The sequence below is a fragment of the Solanum lycopersicum genome, chromosome 7 (genome assembly GCF_036512215.1).
Source record: "Solanum lycopersicum chromosome 7, SLM_r2.1".
Lineage (NCBI taxonomy): Eukaryota > Viridiplantae > Streptophyta > Magnoliopsida > Solanales > Solanaceae > Solanum > Solanum lycopersicum.
This window is the reverse complement of record NC_090806.1, coordinates 35,350,370-35,375,579: the sequence shown is the minus strand read 5'-3', so window position 1 is coordinate 35,375,579 and position 25,210 is coordinate 35,350,370. Positions and strand designations below refer to the sequence as shown.

At 37.5% G+C, this 25,210-nt stretch overlaps 1 protein-coding gene across 4 annotated transcripts in view; it reads right to left on the bottom strand.

Moving 5' to 3' along the window:
* LOC101268198 (uncharacterized) overlaps nt 1-25,210 on the bottom strand; it is a 40,049-nt gene that overhangs the window by 546 nt on the left and 14,293 nt on the right. Inside the window, exons 6-15 of one of the 4 annotated variants that reach the window (XM_004242928.5) lie at nt 23,313-23,444; nt 17,907-18,034; nt 12,879-12,921; nt 4,519-4,602; nt 3,826-3,867; nt 2,731-2,801; nt 1,152-1,205; nt 945-1,050; nt 771-839; nt 16-159 (exon numbers count right to left, since the gene is read on the bottom strand). In XM_004242928.5, the coding sequence (XP_004242976.1) occupies nt 16-159; nt 771-839; nt 945-1,050; nt 1,152-1,205; nt 2,731-2,801; nt 3,826-3,867; nt 4,519-4,602; nt 12,879-12,921; nt 17,907-18,034; nt 23,313-23,444 (873 nt within the window). The remainder of the gene's footprint in view (nt 1-15; nt 160-770; nt 840-944; nt 1,051-1,151; nt 1,206-2,730; nt 2,802-3,825; nt 3,868-4,518; nt 4,603-12,878; nt 12,922-17,906; nt 18,035-23,312; nt 23,445-25,210) is intronic. The other 3 variants (XM_010325162.4, XM_019214875.3, XM_069286820.1) reach the window with 3 other exon arrangements.

Here is a 25,210-nt window from a genome sequence, read left to right as displayed (position 1 = left end):
CAGTAAAAAACACACCACATCACTTTCAATTCTGACTCCACCAAAAGGTCTAAACCTGTTGATCTCAACACGATTGAAAAACTCTGAAACTGCTGGACTCTTCAAGGCAGGAAGTAGCAAGGCATCAATGAAGTAACAACCAGGCTCCACAGTGATCACCTAAAAAAACAATCCCCACAATTACAGCATAAACAAATTTGAAATATGTAAATCACTCAAAACGGCAAGGGAACAATGTAAAGACCGTGAATAGATTTTCTGAGATTAGTGAGAACTAAGATACTTTATACACGGGGAGGTTTTGCAGACAGATACAGAAAATGGCCCATTGATGTTTAAATTCCTTGAATTACTTGAAACCCAATAAACTATTTCAGTTACCCTACCCACTATGTTATTTTTTTATATACCTTCATGTTATTTTAACTAAAAACATAGAAAGTTCACATGGTCGATGATCAAGCTTGAATTATCTTTTGTAATTGTGGCAATAAGCTGTGACTTGTCAAGTAAATTTGAAGACCAACAATTATTGCAGGTGGTATTGAAGAAATCATTTCAGATCTATTAACAAAAAAAGGCATTGAAAAGACATGACCATGTTGTTTGTACTCCAGTCATAATTCATTGATTGTATGGTCAACACATCCATGTTTGGCGAATTTTCAAGAACCACATTAATGGTTATTCAGTGACAATTCACGAAATAGTAGTTTGGACCTAATAGCTTAAATCTAATATGTAATGTCACCAAAACTTAGACTACTGACCATTCCCTTTAAGAGCTTTCTGCTCGTACGTAGAGAGCTCAATCCAGGTTCTTTTGGTCTTTTAGCTCCCTGAAATTGCAAGTCAGTTATTCACTTCTCAATTATATCCAGAGAATAAATGAAAAACTGCAGGAAACTTAACAAAGGAAGAAATATAGAGAAAAATTATTAAACCTTCAAGTAACCCCCAGGATCATGAGTATCAATTCCAAGAAGGTGCCCCAATCCATGAGGCATGAAAACAGCACCAAGTCGCTCGGCCATCATTTTATCAACATCCCTTTGATCAAAGTAAAGAAATCCCTATTCCATATCAGCTATTCCAGACTCTATAGGAAAGGCTCGTGAGAGAGAGTAATTAAAGAAGGGAGTAGAAGATACCCAACAAGTAGGTTCCCTTTCTTCAGTGATTCCAAAATGACCCTTTCAGCTAATCTGCAATTCATGGTGAAATACATGTGAAAAACAAGCTACAATGATTTGTGTAAAGGCAGATATTCATGCCATGTGATAACTGACAGTTAGACCCTATTTCACCTGATTTTAGCAGTAATAAACACTTATAGATGCAGATAAAGCTTCATGTTTTTATTATAGCGTGAACTACGACATATTTGAACTTGCCATAGCATCTCATTATTTCGAAAAAGAAGGGTAACTTCAATTGATGTTCAGGGGGCAGTTTTGTTTAGAATCCTAGTTAATATTTTCTAAAATAAATGTCAATAGAGGAGGTAACTTAATTTACTCCTATAGTAATTGCCTTTCTTTTTTAGGACGTCTAAACATAGCTATTTGAACCCCAATAACTTGGGGGAATATCAAGCCGAGTTCCTCTTATTTTCTCTTCCACTTCACAAGTTTCCCTAATTTTCATGGTAACATAAGACCAGATTAATTCATTCATCTTCAGAGAAAGAGTTAAAGACTTGGTACATAGAGAAAGATAAGTTGTAAGATTGCCACTTATACATTCAAAATAGTGAAGAATATAGCAGAAAATTTTAATGAAAGAACTGGAACTTCAGCAAATTCCAATGTCAGAAACTTTTAGCTTTTTGCTTCAAAATAGTTCTGATACTTGCACCATAAATTTCTTGATAGACCTTGATTCTAAAAGCTCTCCATGGAGCATTTGGCCTAATAGGTTTCATGAGAGTAAAATCGAGCTTGTTCAATCTGTTCATTGAGATCAAACTGACCTAGTGGATAAGTTAGAAATACAATAAGAACAGCTATTAGACCAGAGAATGTGATTGGGGGTTGGGGGATATAGAGTTTACACTCATTTCCAAAGCTCCAAATTGTACACATTCATTTTTCTGGCCAAGTATGGAGATGCGTGATTTTTTGTTTCTTTGAGTCCGAAGAGAGAGAACTAACTTTCTGAGGTTTGTGGTTAGGGATGTAGTTATTGCACCCTCCGTTCTGATTTTGATATCTAGTAAATTTTACATGACTTTAGAAGATTATTAAAACATTAGCATAACAAATTATCAAGTCAGAATGTTTACTCTAGAGAACTTCACAATAAGGGACTCCAAATGTTATGTATGTAGTTACTCATCTCATTTATCTAGATTTTTCTTTTTTTGTTGATAATCTTTTTGTTTATGGAATTATGGGAAGGGGAACAAATGATCTTCTGATTGCATGTAACAAGTAATGAGATATTCCACTTTCGAAAAATTAACATCATCTTAACATCCTCAAAAAGAAATGTTCAGTTTGAAATTGAGGGGACAAGCTATAATTCGTTATCTATATGACCAGAAAGAAATATAGAATCAACTGATTTTATGAGGTCATTAGGCAAAGCATATCATCATTTAAGTAATCCAAGTTCTTTAACAAGTTTTTCTAGTGATTCTACCTATTGATTTATGAGTCAGAAAAAGAAAAAAACAAGATGATTTCAACAACTTATTCCAATTTCAAAATTTGGACAGCAAAGTCATACTTATGCATATCGACCCAGCTCACTCCAGGCTTCATGGCAGAAATGACAGCATCATGAGCATCAAGAACAGCCTGCAAATATTAGTGATTACATAATAATGAAACGTTTTGTTATATTCCATGGTGAAGTCAAAGCACATGAACATTGAAAATTACATTCGAAGGTCCTGTAAGCTTCATATTCAGTCCTTATACAGGAAGGGATGGCAATGGGGCGGGGTGAATTTAATGCTATACGGGGTGGGGCGGGGTGGGTTTAAGTGGTTTTTAAAGAAAAAACTAATGTGGGGCAGGGCGGATTGCGGGTATATGTGATTCTATGTGAGTTCAAACTTAATTTTAACTTTTTACATGTTATAAGAGTGATAGAACATTATTTATTAAGATAATTTCTTTAAAGCTACTAAAATATTTAAGATATTTCTTACATGTTTCCCAATTGACCTCTGGAAAACAAATTTCTAAGTCATTTCTATTAAATTAATACAACTTAATGAAAAATGAATTTATTCTTATGAATTTTATTTTTAGTATCAAACATAACTAGAAAAAGAAATGTCAAAAAAATTATGTGGGTCGGGTTCATGCGGGCAGGTTGAAAATTAAAAAAAGTTGTTATGCGGGGCGGATTAAAAAATTTGCGGGTTAAGACAAGACCGCCCCGCACCGCCCCATTGTCATCCCTAAATACTGGCCTTACCAATGGAAAAATGAAGGTAGAAGGCTCAGAGAGGTACATAGTTTGATGCATAAGTTCAGGAGCGCGCTTCCTAACACGTGGTTTCAGGTTAAGGGATCTCTAGAGACTAATTCTGTATTATAATCCTAAACCAAGCAATGCATTTTTTTAATAGAAAGTCAATCTGATCAGCTCACAAGAACAGCTTGTTCACCAATAAGATGCACATCATATTCCCCCATTTTAAAAGAAAATAATCAACAAGAGGTAATACAGATGAGATGCGCATCATATCCCATCTCAAGGAAGTAAAAAACATCAAGCATACTCCATTGGAACCCTACATGAGCATGCTTGCTTTCCTACATGCCTGACAGCAAAAGCATCATCCTATTATGCACAGGAGAGAATACTCACAGTATATAAAAGTGACTGGTCACGAGTAAATTTCCCATTTACCTGCAAAATTCACAAGTGTAATCTTAAGGAATATAAGCATTAGAGGTTATAGCCAAAACACACTGGGAGCAGCATCTTAATATATATGGTAGTGAGAAAAAGTAAAATAATTGATACTTGAGTAGTTTAAAGTTGTGAGCACAAGAAGAGAGGAAGCTATGAAGAGAAGGTATCCAAGCATACAGATACAATGCTTAGTATAGATCAATACTTGTCTTCTTGCAACAAGCGCTACTGGCACATAGACCAAAGATGCAAGACCCAATCATGCCGTGGCTACTCAAACAAGAGATAAATATGGAATAAAAACTCGGTGCTTAGCATCGCAGGCGCTTCACTATCAGTGATTTGGACAAGCAATAAGCAAAAAGAAAATGAATAGACTGAAAGAGATCCAAACAAATGCATAAAACAGATGAGTCAACAAGCAAATTATCACATTATTATTACTGCAGAATAGTTAACAATGCTACAGTGTGCTTATATATTCAAGGAATATATGGTCCTCATCTCCTCCGGGACATTGAAGAGCTGTATTCTTCATGTGAATGTTTATTGTTATTTCTCTAGATGACAATGGCTACAAGAATAACACGCAAAATGATAGTACACTTCAATGTGCCTAAAAATGTGAAGGACACATGTACTCACTGGAAAGGAACAAGTTATGTCGGACCCATAAAAGTGGTACTCAGCTCCCATATCTAGAAGTGCCATATCTCCCTCTTGCAATGTCTGCACAATGTAAGACAAATAAGAGATCATATTTGTGAGAAGTAAAGCACGGGAAAAGATCATTAAGATGCATAAACTAATTCTCTTACATCTATTTACATACAGAGTTTACACAATCCATATAACAATCAATGTGGGACATTTAGGGCCTGTTTGGATGGACTTAAAAAAAGTAACTTATAAGTCAAAAGCTAAAAGTCACAAGTAGATGAAACCAACTTTTTACTTTTGGCTTATTTTAAAACTTTTTTGGCCTAAAAGTGAGTGCTTAAAAGCACTTTTTGACCTTTCCAAACACCTCCAAAACAAAAAAAGTGCTTAAAAGCTAAAAGCACCTAAATATAAGCTAATCCAAATGGGCAATACATTATTACATACCCTGCCCCCCATCCCTCAAGCCGGTGCATATAAGTCATATGTACTGAGCTTGTTACAGATCTCTAACTTATACTAGGACTCGTGAGAATATCCGCAAGCTGATAAACTTCACAAACTTTGTAATAATATCTCCAGAGAGTCTCTTTTCTCTCTGAAAAAGTGATAATCAATCTCAATGTGGTTAGTCCTCTCATGTAACACTGAATTTGATGCAATATGAAGGCCGACTTGATTATCACACACAAGTTCCATCCGGCTTATTTCTCCAAATTTCAACTCCCAGAACAACTATTTGATCCAAACTAGCTCACATGTTGCCATGGTCATTGCTCAATACTCTGCCTCTGCACAAGATCGAGCAACCACACTCAAATTCTTTTTTTTCTAGACACTAAATTACCTCCTACTAAAACACAATATCCACATATGTCGAACGTCTATCAAAAGGTGATCCTGCCCAATGAACATTTGTGTATCCAACCCTATGCTTATGGCCTCAAATCTCGACTAGTAGTCCTTTGCTTGGGCTGATTTAATATACTAAAGAATGCAAACAAACACATCCCAATAATTACTACATAGGATTACTACAAGGGGTGTACATAAACTAACTTACAACACTCACAGTAAAGGAAATGTAAGTCATATGGAGTAATTCAACTTTCCAACCAACCGCTTTTATTTTGTAGTACCGCTAAAAGGCTCCTCGTGTATAGCAGAAACTTAGCATTCAGGTAGGAGTTTCAATGGGTTTACAACTCATCATTCCTACCGCCTCAAGAATGTCTAGAGCATACTGTAGTTGTGAAATAACAATAATCTACATTGAGCGAAAAACTTCAATCTACCCAAATCCTTAGTTTGAAAGTATTGAAAGAGATGTTGCTTCAAACTAGTGGTACCATCCTGATCATTGACAGTAATAACAATATCATCAACATACCACTAAATAAATACATAGCATGGAGATGACAAAAAATAGAGAGAACAACTTGTGTATGAGTCATGCCAATCTCTTAAATAGACTATGTCAAACTTACAAAATCAGTCTCAAGGAGACTATTTTAGACCATAGAGTGACTGTCACATTTGACATACAAGGCCACTAGTCTCCCCTGACCAATAAAACCAAGTGGTTGCTTCATATAAACTTCATCATCAAGGTCATCATGGAGATAAACATTTATGATGTCCAAATGATAAATAGGTTAATCGCAAACAACAACCAAAGATAGAAAGAAGCAGACTTTTTTTATTTTAGCAACAGGAGAGAAAATATCATTGTAATCAAGTCCAAATATCTATATTCTTTAGTGACAAAATGGGCTGAGAAGGTTACCGAAAGTGACTGGCAAGTTGCTGGTTGACAGAGTTAGATGGGGAGTTCCTGAAAAACAATCTGGAAGTAGTGACAGGAGGTCTAAAGGCTCAGTCGAGTTTTAAGTGTAAATAGAAGTTGTGAGAAATATTGGAGAAAATAATATTGAATAGCATATCTAAATTGTTACATGAAGATCCTATTTATAGACACTACATTGGAAACCTTTTCCAACTAATATTCCTATTCTTATTCCTATTCTAAGTAAGAAATACTTATTCATATTCTAACACTCCCCCTCAAGCTGGTGCATACAAATCATATGCACCTAGCTTGTTACAAATGTAATTTATACGAGGACATGTGAGAGACTTCGTGAACATATCTGCAAGCTTATCATTGGACTTCACAAATTTTGTAACAATATCTCCTGAGAGATCTTTTCTCTGACAAAGTGACATTCAACCTCAATGTCCTTAGTCCTTTCATGAAACACTGGATTAGATGCGATATGAAGAGCCGCTTGATTATCACAGACAAGTTCCATCTGATCAATATTTGCCAAATTTTAATCCTCCAGTAACTGTTTGAACCAAACTAACTCACAAGTTGTTGTTGCCATTGCTCGATATTCTGATTTTGCACTCTTCCACGACACCAAATTACCTCCAACTAAAATACAATATCCAGATGTCGAATGTCTATCAGAGGGTGATCCTTCCCAATCAGCGTCTGTATATCTAATGATATGCTCATGACCTTGATCCTCAAAGAGTAGTCCTTTGCCGGGGGCTGACTTTATATATCGAAGAATATGAACAACTGCTTCCCAATGACTATCACAAGGGGAAGTCATAAACTGACTTACAACACTCACGGGAAAAGAGATGTCTGGTCTAGTCACTGTGAGATAATTCAACTTTCCAACAAGTCGTCTATACCTTTCAGGATTACTAAGTGGCTCCCCCTGTCCCGAAAGAAGTTTAACATTCGAATCCATCGGAGTGTCAATAGGTCTACATCCCATCATTCCTGCCTCCTCAAGAATGTCTAAGGCATACTTGCGTTGAGAGATAACAATGCCTGATGTAGACTGAGCAACCTCAATACCTAGAAAATAGTTCAATCTGACAAGGTCTTTAGTCTAAAAGTGCTAAAAAGATGTTGCTTTAAATCAGTGACACCATATTGATCATTACCGGTGATAACAATATCATCAACATAAACAACCAAATAGATACATCGACCTTGTGCATAATGTCAATAACACACAGAGTGATCAGCTCCACTACGAGTGATGCAAAACTCCTGAATAACTGTGCTAAACTTCTCAAACCAAGCTTGAGGAGACTGCTTCAGACCATAAAGTGACCTACGCAATCGACATACAAGGCTACTAAACTCCCCCTGAGCAACAAAACGAGGTGGTTGCTCCATATAGACTTCTTCCTCAAGATCACAATGCAGAAAAGCCTTCTTTATGTCCAACTGATAAAGAGGCCAATGACGAACGACAACCATAGATAGAAAAAAACGAACAAATGCTATTTTAGCCATAGGAGCAAAAGTGTCACTATAATCTAGCCCAAATATCTGAGTATACCCTTTGGCGACAAGGCGAGCCTTAAGTCGATCAACCTGACCATCTGGACCAATTTTGACTGCATAAACCCAACGACAACCAACAGTAGATTTACCTGCAGGAAAGGAGACAAGCTCCCAAGTACCACTCTTATGTAAAGCAGACATCTCATCAACCATGGCTTGCCTCCATCCAGAATGAGAAAGTGTTTCACCTGTAGACTTAGGAATGGAAACAGAGGACAAAAACGACACAAAGGCATAATGGGGTGATGATAGACGATGATAACTTAAGAAGGTATAATGAGGGTTAGTATTTCGAGTAGATCGTATACCTTTTTGAAGTGCAATCGGTGGGCTAGGTAGAGGCAAGTCCGCAGTAGGAGCAGGGTCTGGCGCATGACATGAATCATCTGGGACTAGGGTTGGACGTGGACGGCGATGATAAGTTAGTAGTGGTGGCACTGCAACTGGAGATGTAGACGTAATTGTAGATCCCTCAAAGGTTGGCACAGGTAAAACATAAGGTTGGGTAAGGCCACAGAGACATTAGTATGATCAAAAGATGTATAGTAAGGCTGAGACTCAAAAAATGTAACATCAGTGGACATAACGTATCGATGAAGATCATGTGAATAACAATGATACCCTTTTTGAACTCTAGAGTAACCAAGAAATACATTTGAGGGCACGAGGAGCTAATTTATCTTTCCCTGGGGCTAAATTATGAACAAAGCATGTGCTCCCAAAGACACAAGGGGGAATAGGATAGAGATGTGACTGAGGAAACAGTATGGAATGTGGAACTTGATTTTGAATAGACGAAGAGGGCATTCTGTTAATTAAATAACAAGCTGAAAGGACTGCATCGCCCCAAAAACGCAGCAGAACATGGGATTCAATGAGGAGAGTGCGAGCAGTTTCTATAAGATGCCTATTCTTTCTTTCTGCGACACCATTTTGTTGAGGAGTGTATGGACAAGATGTTTGGTGAATGATTCCGTGGTGAGACATAAATTGCTGAAATTGGGATGATAAGTATTCTAAGGCATTATGACCACGGAAAGTACGAATACAAACACCAAACTGATTTTGTATTTCAGCAAAGAAACTTTTGAAAATAGAAAATAACTCAGAACGATCTTTAATTTAAAAAACCCAAGTACATCTTGAATAATCATCAACGAAACTAACAAAATAACGAAATCCTAAGGTGGAACTGACTCTACTAGAACCCCAAATATCAGAATGAACTAATGAAAAAATAGACTTTGAACGACCCTCAGTACTACGAGAAAACGTAGCACGAGTGTGTTTCCCAAGTTGACACGACTCACAATCTAATGTAGATAAACTAGACAAACTGGGAACTATCTTTTGCAGTTTGGATAGATTCGGATGTCCCAGACGTTTGTGAATTAGATCTGGGGATCTGTAACGGAGCATGCTGTCAAGGAATTTGAAGGGGTAAGATAGTATAGGCCTTGTGATTCATGTCCTGTTCCAATCATCTGTCCCGTACTGCGGTCCTGTATGAGAATAAAATCATCGAAAAAAGATGCTACAATGTAGGATTTCGTCAAACGACTAACAGATGCTAGATTAAAATGAGAACCAGGAACATAAAAACAGAGTATAGGGTGACAGAAGATAGGGGTTTGGCTTTTCCAACCTCTTTTGGTTTTGTCTGAATCCCATTGGCAAAAGTAATAGCTGGAAGAGATTGCGAATAAACAATATCGGATAAAGTGATTTATTACCAGAAATATGATCAGAAGCCCCAGAGTCCACGACCCATGTTCCTACAGTACTAGATTGCGACACACAAGCAAAAGAATTACCCGTGACAGACACATCAGGTTGTGCAACCGAAAATACATGTGGAGACGTTTGTTTATTTGCACGATACTGAAGGAACTCATCATATTCTATCTGAGCAATATAAGCATTATTGGATGGTTGATTAAGTTGAGCACCATATACTACTGGTGGAGATACTTGCGCAATTTCGAAGGAACTCATTATGTTCCTTTAGAACAAGAGGATCATAACTGGGTGGTGGACCATGCAAAATATGACATATGTCACGAGTGTGCCCAGACTTATGACAATGACTACACTTGGATCGAGGTTCCCCGAAACGTCCTCCCCCTCACCGATTCTGCGTAGACTGATATGTACGCTTTCCAAAGGTTTGAGATGCGAGAATAGAGGAGTCAACAGTGGGTAATGAAACGATATTGTGACTAGGAGGTGCCGCAAGACGAAGGAGGCGAGAGAATAATTCATCGATTGTAGGAACTGTAGGGCTAGCTAAAATCTGATCACACAGAATCATTATCAGGAGGAAGTCCAGCAAGAGTAAGAACTAGAAACAATGTTTGTCTATGTTCTTGTTGTTTTTCCACATCTGTAGTTACTGGCATCAACATATCGAATTCCTCTATGACTGCCTGTACCTGTCCCAAGTAAGTAGACATATCGGATTCTTGTTTCTTTAAGTTGGTCAATCGAGATATCATATCATAGAATTGAGAGATGTCAATAGTGTATAAAACACACGCCTTTTCCCAAACGGTATAACACGTTCGGAATGGGCGAAACAAGGGCATCTATTCGGAATCAATCGAATGCCATAGGAGACTACATAATTGAGCATCTACTTTCTCCCAATGTTCTTTGACTTTTGCATCTTCCTCACTAGTCTTTGCCTTTACATCTACCACATAAGCGTTGTTCGTTAAGTGATCATGCACACCTTGACCCTTGCACCACAATTCAACAGACGAAGCCCAAGATAAATAGTTTGAACTTCCAAATAGAAGTTCTGAAGTGATTATAGGGCTAGAATTTCCAATCCCTATAATTTTAGAACCAAAAACATCACATCCAAACGACATTATGCTAAATTTGTCTCGAGAACAACAAAAATATCTTGATTATTGAGATCTAATCATCGGAAAATTCAAATCTCGAAAAAAAAATCGAAAATAGCCGGAACCCTAATTCTGCCGATCGAATTTGGTCGAAATCAGAAAAAAATTACATAGTTAGCCTCGGAATGAAGAGGCAACTCAGATAGGAAAAAAATTATCGAAAAAATTAATCGAAAAAAGTCAAGCGCCGGCGCGTGGGTCTGACAGTTCGTCGGCGAAAATCCTACCGGCGGCACGTGACGGCGCGTGTAGCACTGGTTTCCGATGGAGATGACTGGGCTTTACTCAACGGGAAATTGCGCAGCTAGTGGTGGTGTCATTTTTATGAAAACAATGACGGAAAATAATAATTATCCGGACAGCAACTAGGTTACCGGAAAATATTATTTTTTTTAAATTTTTTTTCCCACAATTGCTTTGATACCATGTGAGAAATATTGGAGAAAATATTATTAAATTGCATATCTAAATTGTTACATGAAAACCCTATTTATAGATACTACATTGGAAACCTTTTCCAACTAGAATTCTTATTCTTATTCCTATTCTAGTTTCTATTCTAAGTAAGAAATACTTATTCCTGTTCTAATAGAAGTTTTGAATGGCTGTAGAGAAACACGAACTTGGTCGGAAAAATCAGACAAAACACCAGAATTGGTGACTGCAGTTGCCGGGTTAGTGTTGTGGAGATAAGAAAATGATGAAAAAATTGGGTAGTATGGCTCGGAACAACTTTGTGATCTCCAAGCACCAGATTTGCTTCCAAAGGTGGAACGAGATGACCTCACGTGTGACTTAGGTATGGGTCTTTTAGTCAAAATGAAACGGCTTTTCTTTTTATCTTCTTATTTATTTTTTACTGTGAATGAGGGAAACAACATAATGAAGGTAGTCATTCAATATAGAATGATCCAATATCTGATTCAAATCCAATATAGATCTATCGGTACATAAGCTACATACATCAGTGCACTTCCACTTGACATCTAGTAATGATAAACAACTTGTCTCGCCAAAAAACTATATGGATCTGGTGCATTCAGGTTGCGCATGAGAGCACATAAGGGTCGTCTCCAGAGCAGTTGATGGGTTTGGTTTTTTGAGAGTAGGGAGACGCTACGGTGGTATTGTTTTCTCCATAACACTGAAGGACACATAGATAACACAAATTATCCCTTAGAAAATCATCAAATATTCAAGCACGATGACTAGCTAACTGAGTTATCTTTCTTAGATGTTTCTCACCATTGCTCTGATACCATGTGAGAAGTAAATGCATGGAAAAATATTATTAAGATGTTAGATGCTGTAAAATCGTAAATTGCTAGTGATAACAGACTGCAAGAATCTTGACACAATTTACTGCTAATAAATTTGTCCCTATGGAGTGGACAAAACTCCCAGAAACTGATATTCAAACATATATTAAATAATCTTTAAAAATAATCCTGATTAGATATTTATAAGATACATATTGTTTACAACACACAACTAGAACTGTAAAGCCTATCTTATAGTAGTTGGAATATTGGTAACTGCTGGAGAGCAGCAAGGAGGCAGTTACTTCATGTTTGGCTGATTGGTTCCATGTGCATTCTAGAATCTCTATTTCCCCTTTCACCCTTTCTTTTCCTAAAATACTTCTTCAAAAGTGGGGTTGTATCAGATGCATAAACTAATTGTCCTACACTGAGCCCTATTTATATAGAAACTTAACACAATCCATATCCTTTTCAATGTGGAACACATAATATACTTAATAGACCAACTATGTATCAATATTGGCGCAAGGTCAAAATATCAGCACACAACAGACAAATAATGGGTTCCAAGCTGAGGACCTTTCTAAAGAAACTTCAAATAATTATTTCTATAACACCAAAAGGAAAATATGGTTACAACACGAATATGTAACAACCATAATTAATCTAGATAAAAATGAGGCACTTGATTTATGTTTGTCCACAAAATGACACGAGTTCTCTTACAACTTAAATACAGATCTGATAACCAGCAGTATAGGATAGACATAACATATTAACAGAGGCACACAAATAATATACCTTGTCATTTGGAGCTGCTGCATGACCATAATGGAGTACAGCACTGCAACAGAATGTGGTAGTGTTAGCTGATAATTTGAAAATTGATCTCAAACCTCGTTTAACTTTATCATTAACTACGCTTCAATCCCAAGCTAGTCGGGTTTAACTCTTAACAATTCAAATATAAGATAAATTGATTCTGAATTTTAACACCCTACCCATAAAGATACAGAGTCTCACATACTGACAAACGCGGAATCTGATGCTATAGGCACACAACTGAATTCTGCCGATAATTATAGTTCTAAGATCTTTACTTGTATTTCTATTGGCTAATATTTAGACAGCTACAAAAATAAATCTAAGCAGCATGTATTTCTATTGGCTAATATTTTGACAGCAACAAAAATAAATCTAAGCAGCAAGTTACTTAATGCTTCCTACTTCTTTTTCTTAACCAAATGAACCACCACCCTGTTTAGCAAGTTACTTAAGTTCTCGAATAAGAGGAATGACCTGCTTCCCCTGGTTTGTGAGAACCTTGCCACCTAGAAGCATAAGCTATTAGAGAGGATCTTTTACTTATTTATTCATCCCTCACGTGTGTTCTTTTTCTTTTCAGAAACGGTCTCTCTACCTCTACGAGATAGTGGTAAGGTATGGTACACTCGACCCTCCTCAAACCCCACTTAGTGGGATTTCACTGGGTATGATGTTGTTGTAGTGTGTTCTTTCTCTTGTACAAGGAAATAGCTTTAAATTGACAGGTGGCAATGAAACTTGAATCCAAGAGCTTTGCCTATTCTGAAATCATGATGAATCATATGAACCGTCTCATCTAAAAGTTCACGACATTAGAGATAACAGTTGTATTTTTGTATTTAGGTCTGCAACACTCCTCTCCCCCTGTCATTTCATTCCAAACAAAGAGCAAAAGATCAGAACCAAAACTCTGGTCTTCATTCCTAAAATTATCTCCCTTTATACATTTTCAGAAAAATCCTAGCAGAAAGGATGAAAAGGGTGATGAATTCTTTAGTCTCGGGGCAGCAGAGTGCTTTTTTAAAGAATAGGTAAATAACTGATGCATCCTTGATTGCTAATGAGGTGTTAGACTGGAGAATCAAGAGTGGTGAGTCTGGGATCTTATGTAAATTGGACATAGAGAAAGCTTTTGACCAACTTAACTGGGCCTATCTAGTTAATATACTGAAACAAATGGGATTTGGTGATAGGTGGATAAGATGGATATACTTCTGCATTTCAACAGTGAAGTTCTCAGTTTTGATCAACAGAAGTCCAGTTGGATTTTTCTCTACTCAAAAGGGGTTGAGGCAGGGGGATCCACTCTCTCCTTATCTATTCATTCTGGCTATGGAAGGACTATCTCAGTTACTAGCTAGGGCTAAAGAACTTCAATGGATTCAAGGATTTCAAGTAGGCAGCAATCCAGCCACCACTGTCAATGTATCTCACCTTCTTTATGCGGATGACACTCTCATTTTTTGTGGAGCTAACAGGGAACAAGTCTCCAATCTAAACACCACCCTTATAGTTTTTGAAGCTATCTCCGGACTCTATATTAACATGCTCAAAAGTGCTATATATCCGGTTAATCAGGTGGACAATCTAGAGGAACTTGCTGGCATACTTAGTTGCAAAATAGGATCGTTACCCACCACCTATCTAGGTCTTCCCTTGGGGGCAAGTTTCAAATCTTCTGGAATTTGGAATGGAGTTATTGAGTACTAGATAGTACTCCTACGTACTGCATGTCTCTATTTCCAATACCAGGTTCAATTTTGAAACAAATAGATAGGCTCAGAAGGAGATTTCTATGGGAAGGAAATAGTCTCACTCACAAGTACTCTCTAGTTAAATGGAAATCAGTAACTCAACCTAAGTTTCAAGGAGGCTTGGGAATCAGAAATCTCCAACTTCACAACAAGAGCTTACTCATGAAGTGGCTCTGGAGATATGGACAAACTGAGGCTGGGTTTTGGAGAGACATCATCAAGGCTAAATATGGCATTCAAGATCACTGGTGTCCAATGGAAAGCACTGAACCCCATGGTGTTGGGGTCTGGAAACACATAAGCAATTTCAAAGATAATTTCTTTGAGGAAATATCCTTCAAGGCTGGTAATGGACTCAAGATCAGATTTTGGCAAGACAGATGGCTTGGGAACTCTAGGCTAAAAGACTATTTCCCCTCCTTGTTCCAGATAGCCTCCAACAAAGAAGCAACTATAGCCCAGTACAGAGACAACAACCATTGGACACCTATTTTCAGAAGGAACTTCCAGGATTGGGAGATTAATGCCTTCTTTCCCTCTTAGAAACTCTGCAAAACACTACATTGGTGGTCGAAGATCAAGACAAGATTCTTTGGGGTAATTCTAAGGAGAAGACCTACACTGTGAAAGAATGTTACAAAAATTTGAGCTCCCAGAATGGCATTCTACTAATTTGGCCTTGGAAACATGTCTGGAAAACTAGGCAACCCCTCAGAGTTTCTTGTTTCACCTGGACAGCATTGAAGGAAGCATGTCTAACACAAGACAGCCACAGGAAAAAAGGTGTAATCCTCATCAACAGATGTGTCATGTGCAAGCAAACCAATGAGAGTGTTAATCACCTTTTTTTGCACTGCCCTGCAACAATTAGCTTATGGTATTATTTCTACTCTATGCTTGGTCTACAATGGGTAATGCCCTACAACATGAAGGATGCTTATGCCGGCTGGATATTGTGGAAAGTTGACAAATCCATCAGAAAGATCTGGAGAATGATCCCAGCAGCCATTTTTTGGAGCATATGGAAAGAGAGAAACAACAGATGCTTTAATGGAATATCAACCTCTTTATGCACTCTTAAAGCCCAATGTCTAGTTAGTTTATTTAGCTGGCACTTTTATGCCAATGTTAACAGTGTGGATAACCTTTCGGATTTTGTTAGTTCCCTATCTCTAGTACAGTAGAGTAGCAGGGTTCCCTATTGACTGTTTCACAAGTTTTTGCCAAGCTAGCTCCATATTTTCTGTTTGGAGCAGCTTCTTTGCACAAGGTGCTTTTGTAACTTCGCATCTTCTTGATGCTTTCTAATATCATTTGATTACTTTATCAAAAAAAAAAGAAATATTCAGTCTTTGTCTAGTTTGCTGAGGTGTGAAGTAGGCAAAGTGCCCACTGTGCATTTGAGCATGCCACTAAGCAGGAAGTATAGAAAGGTCTGAAAAGAGACTAGCACAGTGGGAAGCACAATATTTGTCTGTAGGGGAAGAGTCACACTAATAAACTCAGCGTTGGACTCTATACCTACATATGCGATGTCACTGTTTCCTATTCCTGCTAGTGTAGTGAAGAAGCTAAATAGACTAAGAAGAAATTATGTGTAAAGGTAACAAAGAGAGGACAAGGAGGACTAGAATAAGAAATCGCAAAATTCAAAACAGTTGCCTTTTGATGAAATGGCTTTGAAGATACTGTGATGAAGAAATTTCTCTCTGGAAGGAAATTATTGTTCCCAAGTTTGGTCAAAACAGTCCTTGGTGCTCTAGAAGTGAATTGCACTTATGGGATGGCTGTGTAGAGGGCTAACAGAGGTCAAAGGTCAAAGCTCCAGGAGAACTCTAGAATCAGAGTGGACAATGGTAACAATGTTAAGTTCTAGAAGGATAACTGGATATGGGAAGTGCCACTGCAAGAAAAATTTCCAGATCTCATGTCACTATCTAGCAGTCCTGAGATAACTGTGTCGGAATGCTGGTACATCCCAGGGTTGGGATCTCAACTTCAGAAGGCACTTAAATTACAGGGAGGTGGAAAGTGTAGCTGACTTGCTAAAAGAAGTGGGCACTTCTAATGGGACAACAATGGAGCCTGACAGACTTGGATGGAGGCACAGTAAAGAAGGAAGTATAACAGTAACTAAGTTATACAAGACGGAGAATAGCATTATGGAGGAGGAATATTTGAGAATATGTAGCTCATCTAATAAGTTGTTGGATGACAAGAGGGGGAAGTAAAAGTCAGAAAAAATGGTGGAGGATAACACCCTCTTGCATATGGTGGTCAGTCTAGAGGGAGAGAAATGAAAGGTGCTTTGAAGAATGAGGACAAGGTCAGATCAGTTCATGATGTGAATGGAACTGTCTCATAACTTTATTTTTTTGGTGTAAATAGAAACTATATAGAGGAAATAGAGGAGTTAATAGAATTTCTAGGAGCTTTGTAAAGGTAGGGACCTTTTTCCTAACAAAATTTTATCGTGGCCAGCATTTCCAATGATGAAGAATAAAATAGTACTAATTCTCAAAAAAAATGGAATGAAATGAATTCCATTTCCTTTTAATCATTAACTTAACCAGAACTTAGGATTAAAAAGAAGCGTGAAATAGTTTTTCTTTTTTGGATGAGTGGGTGAAGTTTCTTCTTTTAATTATATTTTTCCTATAGTCTCATACCTGCTTTTATTTCTTTAGGGAAGACTTGTTTAATCTTTATCAAGTCATCCTTCCGGTTGTTCTGTTTACTTTCTCCTTCTACAGAACTCCCAGTTCACTGAGGATAGCAGCCAAAAGAACACATAATGAATTAAGCTCGTTATGAAATTGATGTAACATGGTTATCAGAATGTACTTCAACTAGGGAACTAAAATCAGCTGAAATTTGAACCGCAGCATATGTCACTTTAGTCACCTGGAAGAAGGCATTTCTGAAAGAACCCACTCAGCTTCCTTAAAAGCCTACACATGGTACATGTCCTGATACATAGATAACATACTTCCAGCTCTCCAAGACAACACTGTGGCGAGCATGTCTCTTGGTTCAATATTAGATCATACACATTTGGAGATTACAAAGAAAACAAAGACTATCTCATTTTGCTATCCTAGGTTACATGGCAGTTAGCATACCACTATTAGCTATTTGATTTAATACCCATAAATAAGGAAAAATCTAAAATCTGCTCAACGGATTACAGTTTTCAAATTGATAGTGTATCGTTGCTTGAAATGAAAGATGCAAGGAAAAGCAAACTTACCTATTATCGCCAGTAGCACATATACATGTGTATGAACAATGCCTACAGCCGCCATACATGTAGGTATGGTGAAGAAACATGCTTTCTAACTGATATTCTTTCATCCCTACTTTTGTTTTCCTCATAACCTACACAAAAAAAAAAAAAGCAACTGGTAGCAAGAAGATAAAAGAATAGGTGGAGAGTAGGTAATATACAAGGACACCCATAGCTAAGAAACACAATAAGAAAGATACTAAAGAAAACTATATTATGGATTGTTGTTCGAGAACAAGAAGATTACAGTTGAAAAATAGATTGAGGGAGGGATTGTCGTATTGAGGATGTTACAGTTGGGATCGATTGTAGAGGAAAAAGAGGGGCTGTTGTGGGTGGGTGGGTGGGTATTTTAGAAAGTTCTTTTTTAATCTTTTTTTAGCTAGTTAAATAGTCTAAATAGTTGAATTTCATTTTTTAAGTAAATTCTTGGGCTCGAATGCCACATGTCATCATTTAATTCATCACATTGCCATGTCACCACCTGTCACAACGAGTGTATTACACACATCTCATATTTTTTGGCTAATTGTCAAGAAATCAATTTTAAGGGGCATAGTTGTTCAATAGGTAAAAACCTTGGTTAAGGTGTTTAAGCGATATTTTTTTTTTTAGAATGGTAACTTTTTTTTCTATTTATCCATAGGTATACTACATCAAAGTAGCCCCCCTTCCAAAAGTATTACAAACTAGACCGACTCCATCTGTGCTTTTTGTCACAAATAGTCTATACATCAAAAAGTTCTTCTGCATGTACTAAAACTTTCTGTTTACACCAAAAATAATAAAGAACTATATAATTCATCTTGAAATTCCGCAAATTGTTCTTCTTGCCCTCAAAACATCTTTGATTCCTTTCTTTCCACACTGTCCACCATATACAAGCTGGGACAATCCTCCATCTCTCCTCCTTAATTGTAGTATTGCCAATATTGATCCAACAATTTAGGAGTTGTGCTATGTTTCTTGGTTTCACCCAAGTGATCTTCCTAAGGCTGCTGAATATTCTCCATAATTGATCTGTCCATTTGCAATGCAAAAAGATGGTTGACAGTCTCTGCCTGTTCCTCACATAAATAGCATCTTGAGCATAGTTGGAACTTCCTCTTCTTTATATTTTCTTGTGTCAGCGTTGCTTCCTTTGCTAGTAACCACGTGAAACAGTTTACCTTGTATGGGATTTTAGGTTTCCATATCATCTGCCATGGCCAGAGCTTCATCTTGTCATTTGATTTTGAATGATTGAGATCTTTGTAAGCTGACTCGACACTGAAAACCCCTTTGCTGCCAATCTTCCGCACAACCTTGTCTTGTTCCCCAGTCAGATTACTAAATTGTTCCATTGTATCATGGAAGACCACTATGTTCCCCATCTCCCAATCATTTAGATTCCTCCTAAAATGTAAGTTCCACCCTTGTCCTGTCCACATTTCAGCCACAGTTGCATTTTGTTGAAAGCTTAGTGTATACAAGTCTGGGAATAATTGTTTCAGGGTTCTTTGGGCTATCCATTTGTCCTCCCAAAATGACACCTTCATTCGATTAATCACCTGGAATCTGATTCTAGAAACAGAGGCCAAAGATTCTTACTAATCTCCAGATACCACATCCATATGGTGTAGTTACCATCTTTGTCATCCACCTATTCTCCATTACATATTTTGTCCTGATCACCTCTCTCCATAGCATATTCTCTCCTACCATAAACTTCCAAAGCCAACGTTAGGCTTTTGTTTTGTTTCTTCATGTTCCTAATCCCCAATCCCCCCTCTTTCTTATTTTTTATGACATCTTCCCACTTGACTAGATAAACTTATTTTTATCTTCATTTCCCTGCCAAAAGAAATTTCTTCTCAAAGCATCTATACTCTGACCTTGTCTGGTGTTGGGAACACAGACATCATATAATCAGGTATTGCATCTAGCACACTATTAACTATAGTTAATCTACCTCCCCTAGACAGATATTGTCTCTTCCAGTTGGTCAGCTTCTTTTTACATTTTTCTATCACTCCATTCCAGATCCCTATTGATTTGCTCTTCCCCAGCAGTGGCATACCTAGGTATATTTTTGGTAGTTCCCCTACCCTACCACCCAAAACCCCTGCCAGACTCTCCACCTGAGCCATTTCATTTATGGGATAAATGGAACTCTTCCCCCAATTGATATGTAATCCAGAAACTGCTTCAAAGATGATGTATATTACTCTTAGGATCAACATTTGCCCTGTCATTGAGAGTATAATCTGCATATTCCAGATGGGTAAGGCAACTCGTATTCGCTAACTAACTTAGGGAACTTAGGCACGTCACCCCACTGTGAATCTATCTTTCTTTATCGCGCTTTCGATCCTGTAACCTCCAAGCCATTTTGTGCACTATTGTCCACCCTAAAGCCCCTTACCCAACCCTCCATCTTTGCTGTGTGAATTAGGTTACTCAAACCTTCCATGGCTAAGATGAATAAAAAGGTTGACAAGGGGGTCACTTTGTCTCAGTCCCCTTTGGGATGAGAAGAAACCACTAGGAATTCTATTAACTAAAATAGAAAACTTAACTGTGCTAATGCATAATTTCACCCATCTAATCCATTTGGCTCCAAAACCCATCCTTAATATCATAAGTCGTAAGAAATTCCAATTTAAATGATCGTAGGCCTTCTGTATATCAAGCTTGCATAGAATTCCAGGGCACTTGCTTCTCTGTATAGACTCAACACATTCATTTGCTATCAACACTACATCCATTATTTGTCTACCTTTTATGAATGTCATTTGTTGGTTGTCTACAAGCCTGTGTAGCACCTTCTTTAACCTTTCTGCCATTTTTTCTTCATGAATCATAGGACAGTTTCTCATCTCCAGGTATGGTCTCCATTCTTCTGGCTCAGAGTATAGTTCCTCAAAATAAGTTACTATCTCAATCTATATCTCCTCCATTCTCTTGTGTGCATCATAGGACTGTTTAAGCGAATTATACGGACAACTTTAAGGGACCATGGATGAGTTAAGCCTAAAATAATATGAATATACATGGATATGAAAAGTAATGCATATAAAAAGCTTATAAGGATACTTTTGTCATTATATTTTTTTATTCCAGCATAAGTTATCCCGGTATTACTATTTCACCCAAAGGTAGGACAACTTACCCCATGACTAATTGTTAATCATGGAACAAGTTATCACATCCTTTGCAAAGGACAAGGGATTAAAGGGCAGTCAAAATTCATCTCGCAATTAACTCCTTATCCATCACACCAAACGACTAATTTTTAAGGTCAACAAGATCCATTCTTACATTAGTGAAAGGTCGTTGTTGTTGAACTTGATGAGAAAATTCACCAATGAATTGACTTTGGAAGCTATGTACAAACAAATGAAAAACTTGGGAACTCTAGTTCTTTCAACCGGATGGACTTCTAAGTAGATTTGCAAAGGAAACTTTGGGGAAAGTTTTCAACCTTATTCCTGCCCACTTTTGGAATGATATTGTTTGGGCACTTAAAGCTTGTGGTCCTTTGACAAAACCACTTAGTTTGGTGAATGGAAAAAAGACCACCAACGAGTTACATTTATGAAGCAATGGATAAAGCGAGCCAAGGAAACTATTCACCGGGCTTTTGGTGTACAGGTTGAGTTAAGAAGCCATATGAGAAAATGTTTGAAATCAACTCAATCGGCCTTTGCATGTCGCATGACATATTTTAACCCGGGGTTGTTTTATAAAGCTCTGGAAAATGGCACCATACATTTTAATCAACACAAGATTTACTAGTCGTTGAGCTTCCTAAGTACAAAATTGTGGATGGGATGTTTAGTTATGGTCAGGCTCAAATAGCCAAAGACTTAAGTCATCAGGTAAGTGAGTTGATTTAGTTCGTTATATTATACCTTTACTTAAGTTTTCGACTTATTTAAGTTATTAACTCTAACTTGTAGCTCATCCGTATGTGAGCAAATTGGAGTGTGTGTGAACACATAAGAAGAACATTTTTACATCCTAATTTCCATATTATATTATTATTAGTATCTATTGATTATTATCTACAACTTATGCGCAGATTCATTCCAAGAAGAGAAATAGGCTTGCACTATCGCGTCTCAATGATCTAGTGTACATTAAGTCAATAGAACATCTAAATGTTGTTATGAAGCTCGTGATACCATTATGCGATTGCCTTGGATAACATTGATGAGTCAAATGAATAGTTAGTTGGATTTACCGAAGATCAAGAAGATGAACAAGTTGATCTTACTTGGGGTACTATTGTTACAACAATTGGAGATGACGAGAATATTTATGGTCTTAGGGGAATTTCATTAAGTTCAAGGGCGCTTGACAAGGGCAAAGTAGTACAAACTACATTTACAAGTTCAAGTAGGACTCAGACACTAATTGATAAAGACTCCGAGGAGAAAGCAGATGAGGAGCAATATGATGAAATGGGTGCTAAATTTCAAGATTTTGAAAATCTTGAAGAAAAATAGACTTCGAGATTTCTGGTATTGCTTGTCAACTATCTCGGGAATTATTGAGTAATTCAAGTTCTAGACATTTAGTATCTACTATCTACAATTAGTTTTTGAATTGAAATATTTGTTAACATGCTATTATTATTGAGATTTTTGGATAATAATATATGCAATTAAATATTTGAAGTCTTGGTATTAATTGACGCCTCAATTCAAAAAGGTGAGCTGCCGCAAAGCAGATCCTTGTCACCTTTCGCTGTCCAAAACACTAAATGGGCCTGCAATCCATTAAATACTAGGATTGCGTCCACAACAAAGTCTAAACTCATGATATGCAATGCAGCTAACCACATGTCACGCACTACACTCAAAAAAAGAAGGGTTGATTTAGGCTCCTTCCCTTCTACTGCATAGCCGTGCTAGCAGGTACTACAAGCCCTTTGTCCCACACATCGAACCAGCTAGCGGCATAGCAGTTACATTCATTCAATGGAGATGTTCACCATTGTTTGAAACGAAGATTGATGAGCACTTGATGAAATTCGAGCAACACATGGAAGCCGTCACTATACTGGGGGCAAGAGACATGACTGCAACTTAAGAAAAAAGTAGAACCAGAAAGCGCCTTCTAAACCATTCCATTTATCCAAAAGAGAAAGGAAGGCCCCTATGTATTTGCATAACCCCTGCAGATTTAACCCTATCTATACCTAGAGCACTCCCTTAGCTGCTCTACTAAACCAAAGCCTTGTGGGCTGTTTTGACAAAATATTTTACAGTAAGTTCCAGGTACCCAATAAGAGAAGTACGGGATCTAATTAGGACATGCAGGATATTATAACGAAATTAAGAAGACTAAATGAAATTTCCCATGAAAAAGTAGAACAATACTGACCTCAACATGAGCTTCAGAGCTTATGTCATTTGCATATTGAATGAGAGCAAGCTCTAAATCGGACTTTATAACACGGCATTCAGTTAGGATAGGATGCAATGTGCTTAGATCTGTCTGGAACTTCTCAATACCCTGTACAGACCACAGGCATAGCCAGTCAAAAACCACTGTACGAGCTTGAACTCCAACTAGAAGTGCTTCAGGCATGGATATCGTCTGAACGTCATCTTTCCAAATTTGAAAAAACAATTGACAAAAAGATATTGGACAGGAAAAATGACAAGATAGCTAGACACTACGGATAGCTTCGAACTATCATCATCATTCACTAAATAACTGCTTGCAAACAATCATGCTGTAAGAATATGGTACTCATTGTTTATTTATTTAGAAACAGCTAACATATCTTATATGAATAGTAAGATTATCCAAAGACTGTATAATCATCCATGAATACAGGACTGTAAAGAGACCAAACTTACAGCTCCTCTATCATCTACAACGAGTCTAAAACATCAGATATTGAATCATGATCTTTTATACATGTTCCTTTACACCAAAAATACAAAAATACCAAACACTTCAACTTTCTCTTCTGGATATGACTTGATTTATTGCCAAAGCATCTTTTGTTCCTTTCTTTCCATATTGTCCACTAAATAGAGGTTGGGATGACCTTTCGTCTTTCCTTCTGGCTTGAGTTAGCACCTTCTCTATTCCAACTTGCTAGAACATCTACAATGTTCCTAGGCATAGCCCAACCTATACCCCTGAAGCTGAGAAACATTTTCCACAATCGTAAAGTCCCTTTACTGTGCAAAGAAAAAGATGTGGAACAGTCTCCAACTCCTCTCCAGAAAAAACATCTAGAACAGAAAGGATATCCTCTCTAACTAAGTTTATGTGAAAAAGATGTGGAACAGTCTCCAATTCCTCTCCAGAAAAAAACATCTAGAACAGAAAGGATATCCTCTCTAACTAAGGTTATGTATGGTGAGCACTGATCCTCTGGCTTGCAACCAGGTGAAACATGCAATCAAGTAAGGTATTTTCACCTTCCATATCAACTTCCATTGCCACTCTTCAATTTGAATTTTGGAAGTGTTGCACACTTTGTAAGCAGATCTGACCGTAAAATTACCTTGTCTCTCACTATCCACCTTAAAGAATCCCCAGCAGTAGAAAGATCCTTGAATTGTTCCAAAACTTTTAACAATTCTACCAAAATTTCCCAGCCATTAAGTGGTTTCCTGAAAATGAGGTTCCGCACGTGAATGCTCCATAGATCAGCTACTTTACCTCCTAAGGTAAAGAAAGTACAATTGGGGATATGTTCCTCAACTTCAGTTGTTGTTTCAGGAGCAATATGAAGACGTCAACAATTTATTTCTCAATTGCACAGTCACCTCAAAGTTCACAGAGTTGGGGATATTCTTCTCAACACTCTGAAGTCTAAATGGTCTAGGCCTAGGTGACGAACTCACCATTGGAACTTTCAGTGCTGGTACAGGAAAGGCACTCAAAGAAGCTTCAAAGGTCAAAGGAAATTCTGTTTGCAGACAGAAACGACAGGAACTATCAGCACAGCTCTTCTGTGCAAGAAATTTCAACAATAGGGGGAGATATACAAGTATAATCAGCGTACAGGGCAAAAACAGAGATTATCCCAGAAACATCATTCAATGTAGGTTGGTGGGATTTGGCTAACAAAATAAAGAAGTTAATTTATTACAAAACCACAAGGATAACCAATAAAACTCCCACATTGGTTGACAAGAAGATTCCTTATGCTGCAACACTCAGGAAAAGTAAATGGACCTCTAGGGGGATAGAGGCTGCAACTACAAAACAAGATGGAGATATAATTCGTATAGATAGTGACACCAATTTATCTCAGA